The 20,359-nt window shown below is 40.0% G+C and overlaps 1 protein-coding gene across 1 annotated transcript in view; it reads left to right on the top strand.

Moving 5' to 3' along the window:
* Window positions 1–20,359, top strand: part of NEB (nebulin) — a 207,157-nt gene that overhangs the window by 50,714 nt on the left and 136,084 nt on the right. The window contains exons 33-49 of the mRNA XM_044242061.1: window positions 384–488; window positions 1,155–1,262; window positions 3,163–3,474; window positions 4,453–4,659; window positions 6,686–6,790; window positions 8,101–8,208; window positions 9,641–9,952; window positions 10,663–10,869; window positions 11,340–11,444; window positions 11,601–11,708; window positions 12,328–12,639; window positions 14,009–14,215; window positions 15,826–15,930; window positions 16,893–17,000; window positions 18,890–19,201; window positions 19,347–19,553; window positions 20,031–20,135. Coding sequence (XP_044097996.1) covers window positions 384–488; window positions 1,155–1,262; window positions 3,163–3,474; window positions 4,453–4,659; window positions 6,686–6,790; window positions 8,101–8,208; window positions 9,641–9,952; window positions 10,663–10,869; window positions 11,340–11,444; window positions 11,601–11,708; window positions 12,328–12,639; window positions 14,009–14,215; window positions 15,826–15,930; window positions 16,893–17,000; window positions 18,890–19,201; window positions 19,347–19,553; window positions 20,031–20,135 — 3,033 coding nt within the window. The remainder of the gene's footprint in view (window positions 1–383; window positions 489–1,154; window positions 1,263–3,162; window positions 3,475–4,452; window positions 4,660–6,685; window positions 6,791–8,100; window positions 8,209–9,640; window positions 9,953–10,662; window positions 10,870–11,339; window positions 11,445–11,600; window positions 11,709–12,327; window positions 12,640–14,008; window positions 14,216–15,825; window positions 15,931–16,892; window positions 17,001–18,889; window positions 19,202–19,346; window positions 19,554–20,030; window positions 20,136–20,359) is intronic.

Here is a 20,359-nt window from a genome sequence, read left to right as displayed (position 1 = left end):
TGCTTGAGTTCTTTAAAAATGGGAAAATACCTCTGGTGGTTTTTTAAAAAATATTTTATTTATTTGACAGAGAGAGAGAGTGAGCAAGAGCACTTGAACACAAGAAGGGGGAGGGGCAGAGGGAGAGGGAGAAGTAGGCTGCCCCACTGAACAGGGAACCCAATGCACGGCTCGATCCCAGGACCCTAGGATCATGACCTGAGCCAAAGGCAGACATTTAACTGACTGAGCCACCCTGGCACCCCTGTTTTGATGAATCTTAACAATAGAAATAGTGGGGGAATAGTGTGCTAGGGAATAACTCCTTTAAATGTGCAATTAAAACATTTTCCTTTTTTGTGGAAATGGGTAATGGATTTTAATTTTGTGATTCTGTGTTGCAGATCTTATACAAAGCTAAAGGGGAAGATGTGAAGCATAAATACACTATGAGTCCTGATCTTCCTCAGTTTCTCCAGGCCAAGTGCAATGCTTACAATATAAGTGATGTGAGTAGGGTTTTTGATGGGGTGTGAAGTCCAGATATGATGGCACAACAGTAGAATTTCAGAACAGGATGGGGCCTTGATAATTATTTAGGTCAGTTTCCCACACACCTCTTATGAAACCTATCCCATGATGAGGGCCCTCTGCTTCTTAAGTCAGCCTTTTCAAGGGTGGGACAACTCAAAAGGATGTAACATTTTCCCTTACGAGGAGCCCAACATCTATTCCTCTGAAACTTTGATTTAGTTTTCCTAGTTTTGCAAGTGGGGGAAGGTGATCCTGCAGCGAGATAAGAATTTAACGAAATCCTTTCATTACAACAAACCTGACATTTCTGAAACTTGCTACCAGGTCTTCCCCTGACCTTCCTTTCGGAAGAGTGGACAACTTCATTTTCTCTAGTTGGTCCCCACACACCAGAACCTTTATTCCACTCCTCTAGATCCACTCCAGTTTCGCTTTGGGTGAATAATTGGTGCGGTGTCCTATAATTTCATGCTATACAAAGTGTGACATTTGCTAATGTGACTTCCTGAAGCAGAATGGACTGTAGGATATTCCTTTAGCTTGTATCTAGAAAAAAAACAAAACAATCCCCACAATTTAAGAATCACTTTAGCTGATTAATACACAGTAATGCTGACATCCTTTTCCTTTTTACATCACAGGTCTGTTATAAACGGGACTGGCATGATTTAATAGCCAAGGGCAACAATGTGCTGGGGGATGCAATTCCCATCGCTGCGGCCAAAGCATCCAGAAACATCGCCAGTGACGTGAGTACAAATTTTAGGTGAAATGTTGGGTGATTGCCTGCTTTAAAAGTAATCAAATGTGTGCTGGCCTAAATGATACCACGTTGAAAACAATATGTTGAATTAATGACATTGAAATTCTCCACAAAATGTTGTTTTGAAAACCTGTCACTTTTTCAGCATTCCGTGATTCTTTTCAGTTGACCCCACTTGGTGGAGCTGTCAGAAATCTGACAGCCACTTTCTCCCCTGATTCATAGGCCAAATTACCTTTACTGACACGTTTCCCTGACAGCCCACATTTATTTTCAGTGAGAACACCCTAACTGACACTAACACTTTAAATTCAAATGACTGCCTACATTATGATGGTATTAAGAGGCTTGAAAAGAAAAAAAAATGATTGAAAAGGTGTTAGATAAAATGTAAAGATTTTATAAACCAAATGGGAAAAGGCCCATTTTTCTTGAACATAATTTTGTGTATGTAAATCGATGTCCATGTCATCTGCATTAGGAAAAGTAATGCACTTATATATTTTCCCGTCATTGAAGATCCGAAATTTCAAAAAGCACGCGTGCCCAGTAGGCTTCGTTGCCGCGCACTATTCTGGGGGCTACAATCACAGTTGGAGAAAAGAAAGAAACCACCCGTGTGTACAGACCACATGGGAGCTAAGGTTGTAAGAATTCTACAGCTTTCCTTACTAGGATGTCACGGAAAACGTGTTCCTCAAAGATTTGTGCACCACTGTGAAGTAAATTTCTAGCTTAAGGACTAAGTGCAAGTCTATAGTGTGAGGTGTTTTTTTTTGTTTTTGTTTTTTTTTGTTTTTTGCCTTAGACCTTGAGCAGAGCTTTCTCTAACATGCCTAGACATGTCTTGATAGTCCTTCTGCCTGCTACATTCTTTTTTTTTTTAACTTTTAATTTTTAATTTTTTATAAACATATAATATATTTTTATCCCTGCCTGCTACATTCTTGTTTACAAATCAGTGCATAAACGACAGGAGCAGAGTGTCTGCAGAGTTTAAGTGGATTTGAGTTCTCTTGCATAAAAATTAAGGTTTCGTCCTGTTACCTACAGTGTAACTCCCATCTACACCCCACCGCCAGTTCCAGCAGCGAGAGACGTTGGGCTGCGGGGCCTGGAGGGTGCGGTTTTTACTGCGCTGGGGAAGCTCACACCCAGCCCCGCCCTGCAGCAGCTCCCGAGTTGTGCTTCAGCAGCGAGCTTGGAAAGTAGCTGCTGAGAAATGTGTGGGGAGGGTCTACCTGTCTATGCAGCATCTAATTTGATGCCACCTAGAAAGAAGAGGAGTTTTGTTTTAACCTTATCCCACCAACCTGAGACAACACAGTAGTTTTCCATCCCCCAACCCCAAGGACACTGAGTGTGAACTTGCATGAAGACCTTTAGAGTGTCGTCTGCATCTGTTGCAAACATTATCACCCAGCCAATGGGAACAGCAAATGGAAGATTTTCTCAATAATTTCTAGTGTTCTGTGATGTATGATAACATACTGTGGTGGTAATAACATATTGGTTTGGGAAAATTCACATCCCAGGAAACCAAGAGGTACTGGCCTTTTATTTGGAATGTGTCTTACTTATATTAAGCATGAAAATTCAGATGGCTTTAAGTAAGGTTCTACATGCAAATGCATATGTGGAATTTAGAAACTGGTCCTGAATTTATCATGATACCCATTTGTGATCCAATAGTGTTGGAAATAAATGTTTTCATTCTGAACTTTCTGGGGCACATGGGAATGGGTGGGTTTGCATTTGTTTTTTGCATTTCTGGTACATTCTTCCAGAAAGTGACGATGTTTTAAGTTACTTTGCATGTGAATATACTTACTACATCTAATGTTATCAGTGCCTAGGACTTTGCTAACCAAATTTTGCCTTTGCAGTATAAATACAAGGAAGCTTATGAGAAATCAAAGGGGAAGCATGTGGGTTTCAGAAGCCTCCAGGATGATCCCAAGCTGGTCCATTACATGAATGTGGCAAAGATGCAGTCAGATCGTGAATACAAGAAGAACTATGAGAACACCAAAACCAGCTACCATACCCCAGGGGACATGGTTAGCATTACTGCTGCAAAGTCGGCCCAGGATGTTGTCACCAACGTCAACTACAAACAGCCCATACACCATTACACGTACCTACCTGATGCCATGAGTCTCGAGCATACCAGGAATGTGAATCAGATTCAGAGTGATGTGAGTATATATAATCTAACAGACACAGAAATGTTGGTACTTAAGGGATAATCATTTCTTCCTGTTTCAGTAGACTTCACAATACAGGAAGATATTTGAAAAATGTACTTTAAAATAAACAGTCATTATTGAAAGACTAAAACAGAGGCCTGGTAGACGAGCTGTGTTGTTGCTGGCTTTCTGTGCTCCTACTGTAATCATTGATACTGTCTTTATTAACTTGTGGATCAAAGATAAAACTATATTCCATCAAGTGCATAAACCCTTGGTTCTCTACAAGAGGAAGTAGCTGCTCTTGGCAGGCTGGCTCTAATAGTGATATGTAGAATGCAAAATAGTATTCTCTCTTCTTTCTGAATTCAGGAAAGTTTTTTTTTTCTTTTTTTAACTAAAAATCACACTCTGATGCATGTTAATCTATGTGACAAGTCATCTAGAATGAACCAGGGAAGCTTTGTGATTGCAGCATGATTCATGGAGAGCTGCACGGGGAGGCTGTTTAATATTCAGGGCATTTCCTTCTGCAGGAACCAGATTTCTGCAAGAATCATCCTCTGTGAGGGAATGTACGGTGTTCATTTATTATCACTCAACGAAGGTGTCTCTCCCCAGCTGAGATCATGAATAGCCTAGGCGGACAGGATTGGTGAAATTCAAAGTCATGGGGTTTTCAGTGAAATCAAAAAGAATGCCCAATTTATTGTCAAAAGAGACAAAAATTTTTTTAGCATTAGCCATGGAAATATGTGGCCTAGATTTCCTCTATGTTGTATAATGCACTCTAACAACAGAACTTTTTCTTATTACCAAATTCTGGGTAAGAAGCTCAGTGGCACATACGTGGTGAAAGTCTTCCTCTCAGACAAGAGCATGCCGGAAGGGGTGCTACTCGTTTCCTCTGGGCAGAATTGCAGATTTCAGAGACACCCTTTGAATATTCTGCAGGCTATCTCCTCATACGAGATTACTCTCTTACAGAACGTGTATAAAGACGAGTATAACAACTTCTTCAAGGGCATTGGATGGATCCCTATTGGTTCTCTGGAGGTTGAGAAGGTCAAGAAAGCAGGTGATGCTTTAAATGAGAAGAAGTATCGACAGCATCCAGACACCATCAAGTTCACAAGTGTGCCCGATTCCATGGGCATGGTTTTGGCTCAGCAGAACACAAAGCAGCTAAGCGATGTAAGTGGTTTCCCTTCAGAAGTGTTTATCCAGGGGCACCTGGGATTATCTGTAGATTTTATTTCTCAGACCAGACTCTGTTGGCACATTATCACAGATATCCAGCGGCGCCTGGGCAGCTTGGTCTGTTAGGCAGCCGACTCTTGATTTTGGCTTAGGTCATGATCTCAGGATCCGGGGATTGGGCCCTGTGTTGGGCTCTGCGCTTGGTGAGGAGATGGCTTGAGGATTCTCTCTTCTCGTCTCCCTGTGCCCCTATCCCTACTTGAGTGTGTGCGTGCACTCGCTCTCAAAATTTTAAAAAGCATTTATCCGTGAGTAACCCCCATTCCATCATCCCTCTTAATTCAACATGTGAATGTGCATCTGTGTTAGCGTATCAACTGCTTTCAGGGATATGATAGAAAAGGTCTTAGTCTTCAAACAGCGTGGAACTTGAACAAAGAGTGTAAGGGGGAGAGAAGGAGGATTTTCCAAAGTTCCTTTATTTTCCACATGTAGAGAGTCTGTGCTATTTACAAGCAGACCCTGCCATTATACACATGAAGTGAAATAAAACGATTACTGTTATCATCTGTGATTCCATCTGAATTGTAAACCAAGCTATTCATTCCTCTGAGTTGCAACAGTTCTACCTAGCTGCAAGGGGAGAAGGCGCAATGCCTTAATCCTCTTCCGTAAGAGCTGGATGTTCTGGAAGGCAAGCCAGAGAGAGGCCTCTGGGGAGGAGGGAAGAGTTTACTTTCAGAGTCAGCTGAGCCTCATTCTGGAGCCCAGGTCTATCTGGACCCTTATTCTTAGCCAGAGCCTAATTACAATGCTCAGTGCTTTCCCTCATTGGGTAATTTCAGAGTTCCGTTAAAATACCTCCACCAGAAAGAGAGCAGGAGGTAAAAAGCAAAGAAAAGAAGAGGTTGTGTGTTTTTAGCCCCAGATATTGGAAGCTGCTTGGCTCAGATTTGAGAATTATCCATGGATTTTCTTCTCAGGCCAGTCTCTTTTGTCACATTACCACAGGTATTTTGAGATGAGCTCTACTGTAGTAGTAATGAATATGGAGACTCTTTTGATTTCTTTTGTTCTCGCTGTGGTTTTCCAGTCAGCTAGGAGAATGGGACGTTCACTCATTGTCTACCCCATCCCAATAAACGCCATCAACATCTACCCAGTGACTCCTGCCAGAAACCTGAATGTCATTACTGGTGCCTCCGTGCGTGGTCCCGGCATCAGGGCACCTCGGTCTCTCCCAGTGTCCTGTGGGACACTTGCATGTCATTAAGCTGTTGGCAGTTGGTTAGGGCTTCCCTGTCTCTCATGGGGACAACTGTAGGAAGCTGATATCTGGCCTCCCTGCCTGGGGTCTTCCGTGACAACTGGAAAAACTATCTTAAACATGAATCACAGTTCTCTTAAAACCTCTTAGTAACTTCTCCTTGAAACTGAAGGCTGAAAAGACCCTCAGCACTGTGGCCCTGCTCCCCATCCTAATTCTCCTCTTCAAAACACTTCAGCCCCGTGACACAGGCTGCATTCCGTCACTCATGCTGGCCTTGCCCTTTCCAGACTTGGGGCCCCAAGTGCCCTGCTTCGGCCTGGACCCCTCCCTTCTCTTCAAGGCTGAGCATAAAGACTATCTCCTTAGAGAGCCTTTGCTGACCACCCTTGTTTCTTTCCCGAAGTTGTTCTATTTACAACACATCACACATTCTAGCTCTATCTTATAGTTTATATTTTTATTTTCTGTCTCCTTGACTGTACTGCAACCTTTAAGAGGCCATGTTTGCCTTTGTCAACACTTTACAGGCAGAAACCTATCACCCTAGCTGGCCCATAGGGCTGTCCAATAAATACTGGTGGAATGAGCAGATGGATATGTCTGGAACACCCTGCCATGTAGTACTATAGGTATATGGCTTGGATACGGAAAAACACAAGTGATAACCTTCCTTTTTAAAGGGGGAGGGGTATTGATAAAACTGACATTATGTCAGCTAATGACACTTGCATTCTGCCTCCTTTGTTTTAGTTGAACTACAAGGTGGAGGGGGAGAAACTGAAGCACAAGTACACTATGGACCCTGAACTGCCTCAGTTTATTCAGGCCAAGGTCAATGCCCTCAACATAAGTGATGTGAGTATTTGGGCTGGTACCCGTCTAAGATTGCTAACACAGGCCTCTTCTTTCCAGTTCTGTATAACTCTAGCAGCGAGAATTTTAAGGGCAGCAAACTGGGTGTGGATCTTTTGAGTCTCTGTTCGAGGAAGTTGTTGAGAAGACATGACCGCTGGTTAACCTGTGAGCTAGACCCGGGAGAGGCTCCTCAACCCTTCTGCGGCCCTTGGGATGTACACTCTGCCCACCGTTTCCAGAGTGGGAACCATCTTCAGGGACGCCTTGCTAGAGAAGTAGGCTGTGGAGATCATCTGAATGGTAGATGGGACTAAACTCAGTTAAGGCCTCTGTAGAAACTTCTGAGATTGTGGTGGGCAGGTGAGGAGAGCTTGTCTTGTGGCTGCCCAAGACAAGCCTTGTATGTAAGTTCTCTTGTTTATTAAACCTGCCACCTACCAATCTGTGGGCTCCCTCGTTGTTCAGTTTCGTCTTGCCCTCCATGTGCGGGCCGGTTTTTGAATCAACGGTCTAAAGACTGGCCCATTATCATGGAACATGGGACTAGAAGTCACCATAAACTTTCATTTGATACAGCCTATTCCAAACTGTGGACTATGACTCACTGGTGGGTTTTAAAATTAATCTAGTAGGTGATATTGCACTTTTTAAAAAGTGAAACAAAATGAGATACGCAAGATTGGAAAGTACAGTAGTGAACAGTCTGTAATAAGGACAAATATTGCTTTATAATCTTGTTTCAGTTATTAAAACTTGTATGAAAGTTTATTGTAATTTTCTTGAGAAACTCTCTTTTTGCATGTAACGAGCCTTTTGGGTAGTCTAGTACATAATTGGTGGTGATCTTTAAATTCACTATTATGAATTTTTACTTTTTGCTTTAAAAAAAAGTTGGTAAATTCTGTGCTCGCTTCGGCAGCACATATACTAAAAAAAAGTTGGTAAATTCTAATTTAAAAACATAATCAAACTCGGATAAAATCGTTCATTTCTTAAAAGATGACATAGTCATTTTCCCTATAATTTTAGGCTTTTATCTCCAAATAAACATTTTTTATACTCATTTCTATGCTTTTATTTAAAAACTTTCCCTGCTTTCCTAAGTAATATTTAAACATTAAGAGTGATTAAATCTGGGTGGTACTGAATTTCTTATTTTAGTTTTCATACCTCTCTATGAGTATTAATTGTTTCATCACAAAAAGTATAAGAAAATTAAAGTATTCCATGTTTAGAAAAAAAGCTTGAAAATATAGAAATGTGTTCAAGTAGAATAATAAAATAATAAAATACTCTTTCCTTTTTTCAAGTCTCATTATAAAGCAGACTGGAAGAAGACTCTTGCTAAGGGCTATGATTTGAGACCAGATGCTATTCCAATTGTTGCTGCAAAAAGTTCAAGAAATATTGCTAGTGATGTAAGTATAATTTGAAAGTAGAAAACTTTTCTTCTTTATATTTTTAAAATCTCTACATGGTATGCGAGGCTGTGAGCTGTATTAAGAAATAAATAAATTGTAATATAAAAATATTTCCCAACAGCATAAGTGCCAATGACTTTCTTATATTACTTCACTTTAAAATCTTTAGAAATTCAATACAGTTGCTGCAAAGAATAAAATTCTTTGTTTTAAATCGTGAAGTAGTTGCAACTGTCATTGGTATCATTCTTATGAACTTGGAAACTGCTTTTTATTTGGATTTTCTCCAAAATGTCACTATATTTTTAAAAAGCCTCCAAGTTTTTAAAAGAATATAATTTTTTAATATAATTTTCACAAAGAAAAAATCTGGTAAAATAGGAAAACCAGGAAGAATTATAGATTAAATGATAGGATTTTAGTTACTTTTCCTACTTACTTAATTACTTTCCATAAATTAAGTTTTATTTTCATATGAATTGATATAATACCTTGATAGAGTAAAAACTCATTCATTTGGAGTCCAATAAAAATAAATTGTATAAGAGCTTTGCTAAACTTTATTCAGGATTATGCAAGTACTTTATTTTTTTTTTTTAGATTTTTTTTTTCCAATTTATTTATTTTCAGAAAAACAGTATTCATTATTTTTTCACCACACCCAGTGCTCCATGCAAGCCGTGCCCTCTATAATACCCACCACCTGGTACCCCAACCTCCCACCCCCCCGCCACTTCAAACCCCTCAGACTGTTTTTCAGAGTCCATAGTCTCTCATGGTTCACCTCCCCTTTCAATTTACCCAAATTCCCTACTCCTCTCTAACACCCCTTGTCCTCCAAGGATTATGCAAGTACTTTTAAAGCAATGCAGAGTATTTGGAAATAGATCATAAAAAAATACATACCAAATCTTTAATAAACTTTTCAGGAACATTTGAGAATATTCAAAGAATCTCTTTATGAATAATCTAGATGTAAACCACACATTATCCCGTTCTTAATTATCCCAGAGCAGATCTCAGGTCCCTCCATTAAAAATATTTTGTCAGTTCTTTATTTAAAAATACTAAAAAAATTAAGGGGCGCCTGGGTGGCTCAGTGGGTTAAGCCGCTGCCTTTGGCTCAGGTCATGATCTTAGGGTCCTGGGATCAAGTCCCGCATCGGGCTCTCTGCTCTGCGGGGAGCCTGCTTCCCTCTCTCTCTCTCTGCCTGCCTCTCCATCTACTTGTGATTTCTCTCTGTCAAATAAATAAATAAAATCTTTTAAAAAATTAACTTATAAAAAAAAAACTAAAAAATTTAGATGTTATGTGGATTCAGACCAAATTTGGTTATTGCTTAATCTGTTATGTAGATTCAGTCTAACACTTCAGCATTTCTTATAATTGACCCTGTCAAACTTCTGTCTGCCCTTCTTTTTCATATAGTTCAAGTATAAGGAGGCTTATGAGAAAGCCAAAGGCAGGCAAATTGGATTTCTCAGTCTTCAGGATGATCCTAAATTGGTTCATTACATGAATGTGGCCAAGATACAATCAGATCGTGAGTACAAAAAGGGCTATGAAGCCAGCAAGACCAGGTATCACACACCCTTGGACATGTTCAGCGTGACAGCAGCCAAGAAATCTCAGGAGGTCGTTACCAACGCCAACTACAAACAACCCTTCCACAGCTACACCCTGCTACCTGATGCCTTGAACGTGGAACATTCCAGGAATGCAATGCAGATCCAAAGCGATGTATGTAATGGCCAACAGCTTCTTGGCATAGAGTTAGTTATCCATTTCTAGCTGATGGGAGGGAAGAACAAGAACTTGGCAGTTCCATTTACCTCATCTTAAACCTGGCCGGACTCACTATAATTAGAGAGCCTCTCCAGAATTTGGAGTTTTAGAATTTCACTCATTTGAACTATAACATAGCTTTAAAATTTGTTTTGGTTATTGTGTGTTTGTGCGCGCGCGCGCGTGTGTGTGTGTGTGTATGTGTATTAGACACAAGTACATGATGTATTCTGTGAAAAACTAAGAGGCTCAAATGGGTGCAATGTAATATCTTTTCCTATGTAAAATCCTTTTACCTTTTCCTTCAAGAAAGTTAAGTTTTAGAAAGGAATTATTGGATCAGTTTTTCCAGTTCAAAACTACCACGAATGCAATCACTTATTTTTTTTTTAAGATTTTATGTTTAAGTAATCTCTGTACCCAATGTGGGGCTCAAACTCACAATTCTGAGATCAAGAGTCACATGGTCTAGTGACTGAGCCAGCCAGGAGCCCCTGAATGCAGTCGCTTTTAAAATTTTTTCCAAAAGATGGCAGGGCATAAAAAGCAGGGAATTCTCTTCTCCCTCATTTTTTCTTTCTTTTTGATGAAGAGTAAATCATCTAGCCAAAGAAACCCAAGCCCTGACTCTTTCTGAAATGAAAATTTCCTTTTTCATTGTAAAGAATCTATACAAATCCGACTTCACCAACTGGATGAAGGGGATCGGCTGGGTCCCGATAGAGTCACTGGAGGTGGAGAAAGCAAAGAAAGCTGGAGAGATCCTTAGTGAGAAGAAATATCGCCAGCACCCTGAGAAGCTGAAGTTCACCTATGCCATGGACACGATGGAACAAGCACTTAACAAAAGTAACAAACTGAATATGGATAAGGTAGGCGCTCCCCTGCTGGTCTCAGCCCCAGAACACCTGACCCTGGCGGTGCTGCTATAATCATCCACATTTTTATCTTTCTGATGGTTGTGGTGGCGGTGGTGGGGTGGTGGCGATGGTGGGAGGGGGCATTCTATAACCCTCACCATTTCTAGAGAGATCCCACACACACCGATGCAGGCTGTCTGTCTACACCACGCTGAGGGTGCGACAGAACCGCAAAACTCCATGTAGCGTGAGGTTGGGGCAAGGTGGCATTTGTTGTCTTTGTGGAAGAGGGCTCCCTAGTTTGATGGTTTTTCCCCCTCATTGTGTGTTCAGTCTCATCAGCCCATCCTCTTGCTGTGTCATCCATTTACCTGTATCAGCGTTCATCGCTTCTGTCGCGGAGATGTGAGTCTCCTTCTGTCAACAGCGCTGTTACAGACTTGTCCCGCTGTACACTCATGTGCCTGTCCTCCTTGTTGCAGAGGCTTTACACTGAAAAATGGAACAAAGACAAGACCACCATTCACGTCATGCCCGATACTCCAGATATTTTACTTTCCAGAATGAACCAAATCACCATGAGTGATGTAAGTAGATTAACAGCAACAATGAAGTGGGACAGGAGGTTGGAGGGAACTAATACTTAAGGAATGTCTCGTTTATATACCAACCATGCAAAATCAGGATTCCCATTCTAACTCAAATAACAAGTTGCTGGTGCTATTCTATTTCATTCTATTTAGAAACTGTACAAAGCTGGCTGGGAAGAAGAAAAGAAAAAAGGATATGACCTGAGGCCTGATGCCATCCCAATAAAGGCTGCCAAAGCCTGTAGAGACATTGCCAGTGATGTAAGTGCTTCCACTGGGCCTTTTTTAGGCTGAGCAAATAAGAAGCAAATGAGCCAAATTCGTGTGTGTGTATTCAAGAGCTGCAGTCAACCCTACCCAGTGTCGGTGGGACCATCGTCCATGGAACACATAAGACATTTGTCTTCACCCAGTCCAAGGGCCCTCTAATCATTTGTTCACTATTTGATAAAAAGTACTGGGTTTTGTTAAAATAAGTTGTTTTTAGAGTATTCAAATCATTTATAGGCAGTTCTGGGCAAATATTGGATACAGTCTACTCATTTTACCCAAGAGATCACTTATTAGGCTCTTTCCTAAATTAAAGATGCACCATGAGAAATTGTACCTGTAGCCCATTCTGAGGAGACTGCTGAGTGGGAAAAGCTGCTTTCTAAAGCACCCTAAGGCAACTTATTCATGGATCTCTTAGATTAACTCTGAGATCATTTTCTTTCCATGGACTCAAGTCTGGCAAGAAATTTGAAGTAAAAAAATTTTGCTCCATCCCTGTGAGCTCTAAAACCATACACCTTTGACCAAGTTAATGGAATCTAATGAGTTATATTTTGCTCTCTTTCCTTCGCTGCCTTCCTCACCGGGCCTCTTTTCCCATCCACAGTACAAATACAAGCAAGCCTACGAGCAAGCCAAAGGGAAACACATTGGCTTCCGGAGCCTAGAGGACGACCCCAAGTTGGTGCACTTCATGCAAGTGGCCAAGATGCAGTCAGACCGGGAATACAAGAAGGGATATGAGAAATCGAAGACTTCCTTCCACACCCCGGTGGACATGCTGAGCGTGGTGGCAGCCAAGAAGTCTCAGGAAGTGGCCACCAACGCCAACTACAGAAATGTGATCCATTCCTACAACATGCTTCCCGACGCCATGGGCTTTGAATTGGCCAAAAATATGATGCAGATTCAAAGCGATGTACGTGACAGCCACATCATTTGCAGAACACTGACTATAGTTAATAAGCAAATTAGGAATGACCTTAAATGAAGACCTTTTTAAACTCCTGAAAGAAATTCATGTGTAATTTCCCAGCAAGTTGTTTATTTTTTACCTTAAGTAGAGTTTGTTTCTTTTAACAAAAGGGGATGAGACATTCTGGACACCAAAGTCTTATTTTCTACCATTATTGCTGTGAGGATTGGGGGATGCTGGATTCAGCTAGGGCAAATGAAAATTTGTTTCAGAGAACATGTTGAAGGAAACATGTTGAGCAAAGAGAGTCAGAAGCAGAAACAGCTCCTGGTAAACAAGTAAGATGAAAGTCAGGAAGTCCGACTACTTGCTGACTCCTGCCCCTCACTCCTAACCAGTGTTTATTCTACTTTTTCCAACCTCAGTACAAGCAATTGCTTGTATTACTTGCTGATGAAACATTGAGGAGGTGGAAGTTCTTGGAACAAATGTGAGGAAGGCACAGATTAGTGGCAAGAATTCAGCTGTAGAGGCCATTTATTTGGCAGCTGGGGAAAAAGAATTTAAATTACAAGCCAAAGGCAGGTCATGCCACGCCCGTGTTTTTCTTTAGGAATGTAAGAGCTGAGCTCTTAATTCCTAAGCAGGTACATAGTGCCCACATTAAAGTACCGAGGAAGAGTTGTAGAGGAAAATATCAGTATTAAGGGGAAAAAAGCAAAATTTGCACAGAATACCAGTGAGGTTTCTGGCACACCCAAGGGAATTGTAACAATGGTGGGTGATCAAAGCTTATGATGAAATAGAGAATCGGAGTCGTGGTGAGTCATCTGTCAAGTAAGGAAACTTGGGGAATTTTTCTAAAAATTTAGACCGACACTCAGTGCTCATCAGATCACATGCAACTAATGAATCATTTAACACTACATTAAAAACCCATGATGTAAAAAAAAAAACAAACCACTAATGATGTACTATATGTTGGTTAATTGAACTTAAATTAAAACAATGTATACAGGCCAAAAGCACAAGTTAAAAAAACAGACTGTCAGAATAAAAAAAAAAAAAAAGCATAGTCACCTTTCTCGAGATCGCAGTCACATGATAGCTAATCTAGTTGGTATTTCCTAGCATTTTTTCCTTACGAAGACATTTAGGAAAACAAATCACAAAGATATTACTGCTTAGTTTTAATTTCTCATGCAAAGAAATGTAAAAAAAAAAAAAAGATAATATTTAGGGACAAAAATGGTTGGAGTTCGATATACTATTGGTTGGAAACCAAAGTGGAACTTAGGAAATATCGAATACCCACTCCTGGTTCTTGGTAGCTTTGGTTTCTTCTGATCCCTGAACATTTCCTCTTTTGCAGAATCAGTACAAAGCTGACTACGTTGACTTCATGAAGGGCATTGGATGGCTCCCTCTAGGCTCACTGGAGGCTGAGAAAAACAAGAAAGCCATGGAGATAATCAGTGAAAAGAAGTACCGCCAACACCCAGACACTTTGAAGTATTCCACTTTGATGGACTCAATGAACATGGTTTTGGCCCAGAATAATGCAAAAATTATGAATGAAGTGAGTCTTTCAATATTGTTATATTTCTTGTACAACAGGAAAATGCCAGGCCTCCTTATATTTGATCTGCAGGTTTTGATAATAGTTTTAGGGCATCACAATTGATGTTCATTCAGCTTTGAAAAAGGGACTTGTGGATTAAAAAAAAATGAAACTAGTCCTAATTAGTGGCGCCCTAAATGTTCAATGAACCACTGTGTCCAACAGACATAAGAAAATACGAGTTGTTTCTTTTCATGCATATTTTTGAAAAGTCTTGTTTGTCTAAGGTAAGGTTGAGTAGAAGTCCGCAACACTGAACCAGCAGATTATTTGCCCAACAGCTGGGTGTTGGGATCCACTCCAGTTTCCTAGCTGCTTTTATGGAATCAAGGGAGACTTCTTGATCCTGTGGCTATAGTGGCATTCTGAAGCAGGACCTTCTCTGGGCAAATCACGAGAGCAGTTGTTCTCTGCAAGTAGTTCCTTGCATTAATATTTCCAGCCTTTAGAAAAGCCTTACTGTATTTTGAAATTTATTAGCCATGTTAGATATCAAGACCAAAAAGCATATCCACCTTGAACTTTGGTTTTTAAGTTATAAATAATAAAATAGGGGCACCTGGGTGGCTCAGTGGGTTGAGCCGCTGCCTTCGGCTCAGGTCATGATCTCAGGGTCCTGGGATCGAGTCCTGCGTCGGGCTCTCTGCTCAGCGGGGAGCCTGCTTCCCTCTCTCTCACTCTCTGCCTGCCTCTCTGCCTACTTGTGATCTCTCTCTGTCAAATAAATAAATAAAATCTTAAAATAAATAAATAAATAATAAAATAATTGCAGCAACATTGGTTATATTGTATGGATCATAATTTGAAATGCTGCTGATTAACAAAAGAAAGAAAGAAAAACATTATTTGGACTTTAACATTAAGCAGTTAAAGAACATGATGGTCCTACTTGTACTAGAGAGAGCTGTTTTATGCTGAGTGTCTAAGTAAATCCCTTGGAGTCTTCTGAGAGAGAAAACTGATTTGTCAAGATGACTGATCTCTTGGACAGGGACTTGTCTAAAAGACAAGGCACAGATCTCAGTATCCCTTTTAAGATTTTAGTATTTAAACTATCATAAGCTCACATTTATTTTTTAGATGTTAAACCTTTTATTTCTTTTTCAGTGGAATGATTTATTAATCATTTCAGAATAATGATGCCAAGATAAGAATCATCAGCCTCTTCTTGCAGAGTTGTGGAAATGATGGCCCAGACCTGCTGTGTGTCTTTAGGCAAGGTGCATTACTTCTCTGGGCTATGATTTTCTCAACTCTGCAATAAGAGGATTCAACTGATGATCACCAAGACATCTCTCAGTGTACATTTGCTCTTCCTATGGTTCTCATCTTGGCATCATCTTACTTTCCATCTTACATCCTCTCTGCTGTCTTGTTTGAATTAGCACCTTTTCCATTTAAATTAAAAAAATAAGATCTAGCTAATAAAAATAATAAAATAAAAAATAGGAAAATATTGGTATTCATGTGCAGTTAAATATATATAAGTATATACACACACACAAAATGAACACCTTTTAAGATTTTTAAATACTAACTTTCACTTTTTCTTTTTTAAAACTTTCTAGCACCTCTACAAACAAGCATGGGAGGCTGATAAGACCAAAGTCCACATTATGCCCGATATCCCCCAGATTGTCTTGGCGAAGGCAAATGCAATTAATATGAGTGATGTAAGTATAATTCCCCGTGGTTTATTTGAACCAGTACAAACTAATCAATGTCTCTCAATTATAAGAATGAATGTTTTGAAAATAAGAGTAGGAATACGCAAATGAGCATCTTTCTCTTTCTAATCTTGCTTTGCTAAGAGTTGGAGCTGGCCTGTGGATTGGACTTGGGCCCTGCAGTTAGGAATTTGAAGGGCAGCTGGATTTTGTTTAGGAGCGGGTACTCATTCTCTAAGAGACTTGGCAGGAAGAGAAGGGCTTGGGGGCCCCAAAAGAGAAAAAGGAAGTGAGAATCCCAGGACCTGGTTCCTGGAGTCTCTCTACCAAGGCTTTGAGATGGTCCTAAAGAAGGGGTCTTGAGAAAAAGTTAAGTGGGAAGGGAAGAAGCACATTTTGAAGAATTTGGAGCAAGCTCCATAACAAGGAATGTTCAACACTTAGAAAATGCGTGTTTTATTTCACTTTATTTCTCAACCTAACCATGGTTGCTAGGAAATCTCTAATCCTACCAGTGTTTTCTGTTTTCCCTGAATTATACAGGGATTTGTGGTTGATGACTTATTTTTGGATTGTAGAATCCACACAGTTACATAAATAAAAGTGTCGATTGCAAAATAGTGAAGTTTACTTTTGATGTAAGAGTATGGTTGTTTTGTAGTCTTCTCTTGACTTTTAATTGATAAAAATGTATCAGTGTGAATCTACTGAGCTTTCACATTTTTAAACATATTTTATAACCTAATGGAAACCGTTAAGTTTTACTTTTTCCAGTGGTTTCCTGAAGATATGTTCGGGTGTGACTTTTTTCAAACAAAATTTTGGTATTTATAAGAACATTTATCCATCAAACCACCAATGAAGCATTCTCAAAAATAAAAATGATACCACAGTGCTAGTTTACTCTCTTCAAATAAACCCAGGCTTTCCTATTTAGAAGAACATTATTCCCTTGCCTCTCTTTACAGAAACTCTACAAACTTTCTTTGGAAGAATCTAGAAAGAAAGGCTATGATCTCAGAACTGATGCAATTCCTATCAAAGCTGCCAAAGCCTCAAGAGATATTGCAAGTGATGTAAGTCTGAAGGAAAACACTCACCTGACTGGGATTTTTTTTCCTAATTTACCAAAATAGTGAGGGCTGAATTTTGGAAACACTCAGTGGAAAAGATACAGGGGGGAAGTGTACCTGCTCACAATGGCCTCCTTGTATTCTGTGAATGCTTTTTAGGTTCGGTCTTTTGTTTTCTCTGGTATTTCTGAAAACAAAAACAAAAACAAAGAGAATGCTAACCACATTATGACTACATATCTGTGTGCTCTCCCTGGCTCATGAGATCTAGGTGAATTTTCTTTGAACTCCATCCCCAGTGCTATGGCCTGTAGAAATCCAAAGCCCTTCACCAAGCTTTCTTGGTGAAAGATTTGGGTTGTTCTTACTTCCTGCCTCTTAGGAAGTCTCTTCATAGCAGGAGCTCTCATTAAATGGTGTGCTAGAGATGCTGATCTTTTGGACTCATGACAGCTGATTATTAAATAATCAGGAGTTTTGTGAGCCAGTTGTTAAATTCTTGGTAGCTTGACACCAGCCATGGCGGGAGTATTTACACCACAGAGACCAACAAACATGACAGATCAGGGCTTTTTCCTTCCAGAGAGCTGGTGTGCCAGCTCACCACTCCGATAACATAACACTTGTACGAAACTTGGTTCTTTCATTGGTTGTTTCTGCAAGAAATCTTCTCACAGTACTACCGTGTGGTTTGAGGGTAATGGGGGGACCCTTCTCAGAGTATTTTTTCCTTAGCCCCCCGCCCCTCTCCCCCGCAGTGACACTTTCTCTCTCATATTCTGTACCTGTTCATCTTTCCTACCTGTCCATCCCTATGCCACCACTACATTGCCCTGAAATCTCAAAATTCTTTTCCCTCTATTCTGGAGTAATTCGACTCCCTGAGTCTCCTCCCCACTAACTTGCACACTCAAACTCACAGGAGATAGGCAGAATAAGTTTTCTATGTATCAGGATCCTCCCTTTCTAGAAAGAAGTTGAGTGATAAATAGTAAAATTTCTTCCCCATTATATCAGTATAGAAAGCCTTTTTTTTTTTTAAGATTTTATTTATTTATCAGAGAGAGAGAGGGAGAGAGAGCGAGCATAGGCAGACAGAGAGGCAGGCAGAGGCAGAGGGAGAAGCAGGCTCCCTGCTGAGCAAGGAGCCCGATGTGGGACTCGATCCCAGGACGCTGGGATCATGACCTGAGCCAAAGGCAGCTGCTTAACCAACTGAGCCACCCAGGTGTCCCCAGTATAGAAAGTCTTAAAGGAAAAGGAGCTCCACAACTATAAAGCTACTCTACAATGATACTGTGTATGTCATAGACTAAGCCTATTTTTTGCAGTAAAATCCTGACTGGATGATTTCTTAGGGCAGCAGTAAACTGCTTAGAACATTCTGCCTTTTTCTCTCATTTGCTGTACTGTTATCAACTGCTAAAGATCTCTGATCCTAACAATAGTGTACAACAACAGAGTACATGTACCAGTCAGTGTGGTATATCATCATTACGTTCTTGGTGCTAGTCTTAGTGACCTTAGCATGTCACTCACCTCTCTGGGTTACTCATCTGTAAAACGGGGCGGGGAGGGCAGTAATAATAACTTTTCTATCTTCCTCACAACATATAGTTGTGAGTATCAAGTTACACAAACAAATGCGAAAAGCATGTTTTATAAACTAGGATTCTACGCAAGTATCACTTTTTTTTCCATTCTTATGTCCTTAGTTTTTTTATTAATTATTTTTATTAATGTATAATGTATTATTTGCCCCAGGGGTACAGGTCTGTGAATCATCAGGCTTACACACTTCACACAAGTGTCACTTTTTATGAAACATAGACTATTGATACTAGAATGTTTCTAGTCAAGGCAATTGCTCTAACAAACTAATTTTTTCACAGTATAAATACAAATACAATTATGAAAAGGAGAAGGGGAAGATGGTTGGTTTCCGTAGCCTTGAGGATGATCCCAAATTAGTTCATTCCATGCAAGTGGCTAAGATGCAGTCTGATCGGGAGTACAAGAAAAACTACGAGAATACGAAGACCAGCTACCACACCCCTGCTGACATGCTCAGTGTCACGGCTGCCAAGGATGCCCAAGCCAACATCACCAACACCAACTATAAGCATTTGATTCACAAGTACATCCTCCTTCCAGACGCCATGAGCATTGAGCTGAGCAGGAATATGAATCGCATACAGAGTGATGTAAGTCTCTGTTCTTTCTGGGTGATGTTTGGATTCCTAGCATGGGAATGGAGATCACAGTCTTCGATGCTATACTTTTGTGTCTGAATTGATAAAAGTAAAGTAATTGAAAAGGTAAATTAGAATTTGTCTCTTCTTTTTATAGAATGAATATAAGCAGGACTACAATGAGTGGTACAAAGGGCTTGGCTGGAGTCCAGCTGGTTCCCTAGAAGTGGAGAAGGCCAAGAAAGCAACTGAATATGCCAGTGATCAGAAATACCGCCAGCATCCTAGCAACTTCCAGTTTAAGAAGCTGAATGACTCCATGGATATGGTTCTTGCCAAACAGAATGCGCAAACCATGAACAAGGTAGACAGCCATCTTTCTATACAGCTGTCCTTCCCTACAGCTCCCAGCAAGGCAGGGCTAGTAACCCCTGGTTCATGTTTGGGAAATCTAGTTTGGGTCCTTTCTTTCTGGGGTCTGACAGACTGTTCCAGAGCATGTCCCTACATCATTTTCTTCTGCCTACTTCTTATTTTTATTTCCCCTGACATTCTAAATTGAGTTGGAAATCTTTTTATTTTATTTCTTAAAAATCTCTTGTTTTTAAAAATTATTATATACTAAAAACTTTCAAATAACTCTAGAAGATAGGGAATATCCAAAAATATTACTTTTTTTAAAATCTGAGTTTGTTTTTGGTGTCTTTTCTGAGTCATATACCACTTCAGTTACTAAATTTAATCTAATTCAAATTGAGTGAATTCAAATGCTCTGTTACACTTTTTTTCTTTTCTGTTTGTCCTTCAAATAACAAATATCTTTTTTCTCCTAACTTCCTAGTACTTATATACCATTGACTGGAACAAAGATAAAACCAAGATTCATGTGATGCCAGACACACCAGATATTTTACAAGCCAAGCAGAATCAAACTCTGTACAGTCAGGTAAAGCTATATCAGAATTTGGCTTGAAACTAATTAAACTTTTTAAATGATGTAATGGTAAATAATTGATGAAAATGCCAAAGTAATAAAAATGAATGACTTAAACTGGCAAGTTAGAGATGCTACAGAATATGGTGATTAAAAGCAAGAGCTTTAGCTGTGACTCTTGTGCTCCGTGGAGACAGGCACTGTGCTGGTTTTCTTTATCTCAGTACTCATTGTGC

Source organism: Neovison vison, chromosome 3, assembly GCF_020171115.1.
Source record: "Neovison vison isolate M4711 chromosome 3, ASM_NN_V1, whole genome shotgun sequence".
NCBI classification, from domain to species: Eukaryota; Metazoa; Chordata; class Mammalia; order Carnivora; family Mustelidae; genus Neogale; species Neogale vison.
The sequence above is the reverse complement of the archived record's forward strand: the minus strand, read 5'-3'. Positions and strand labels throughout refer to the sequence as shown.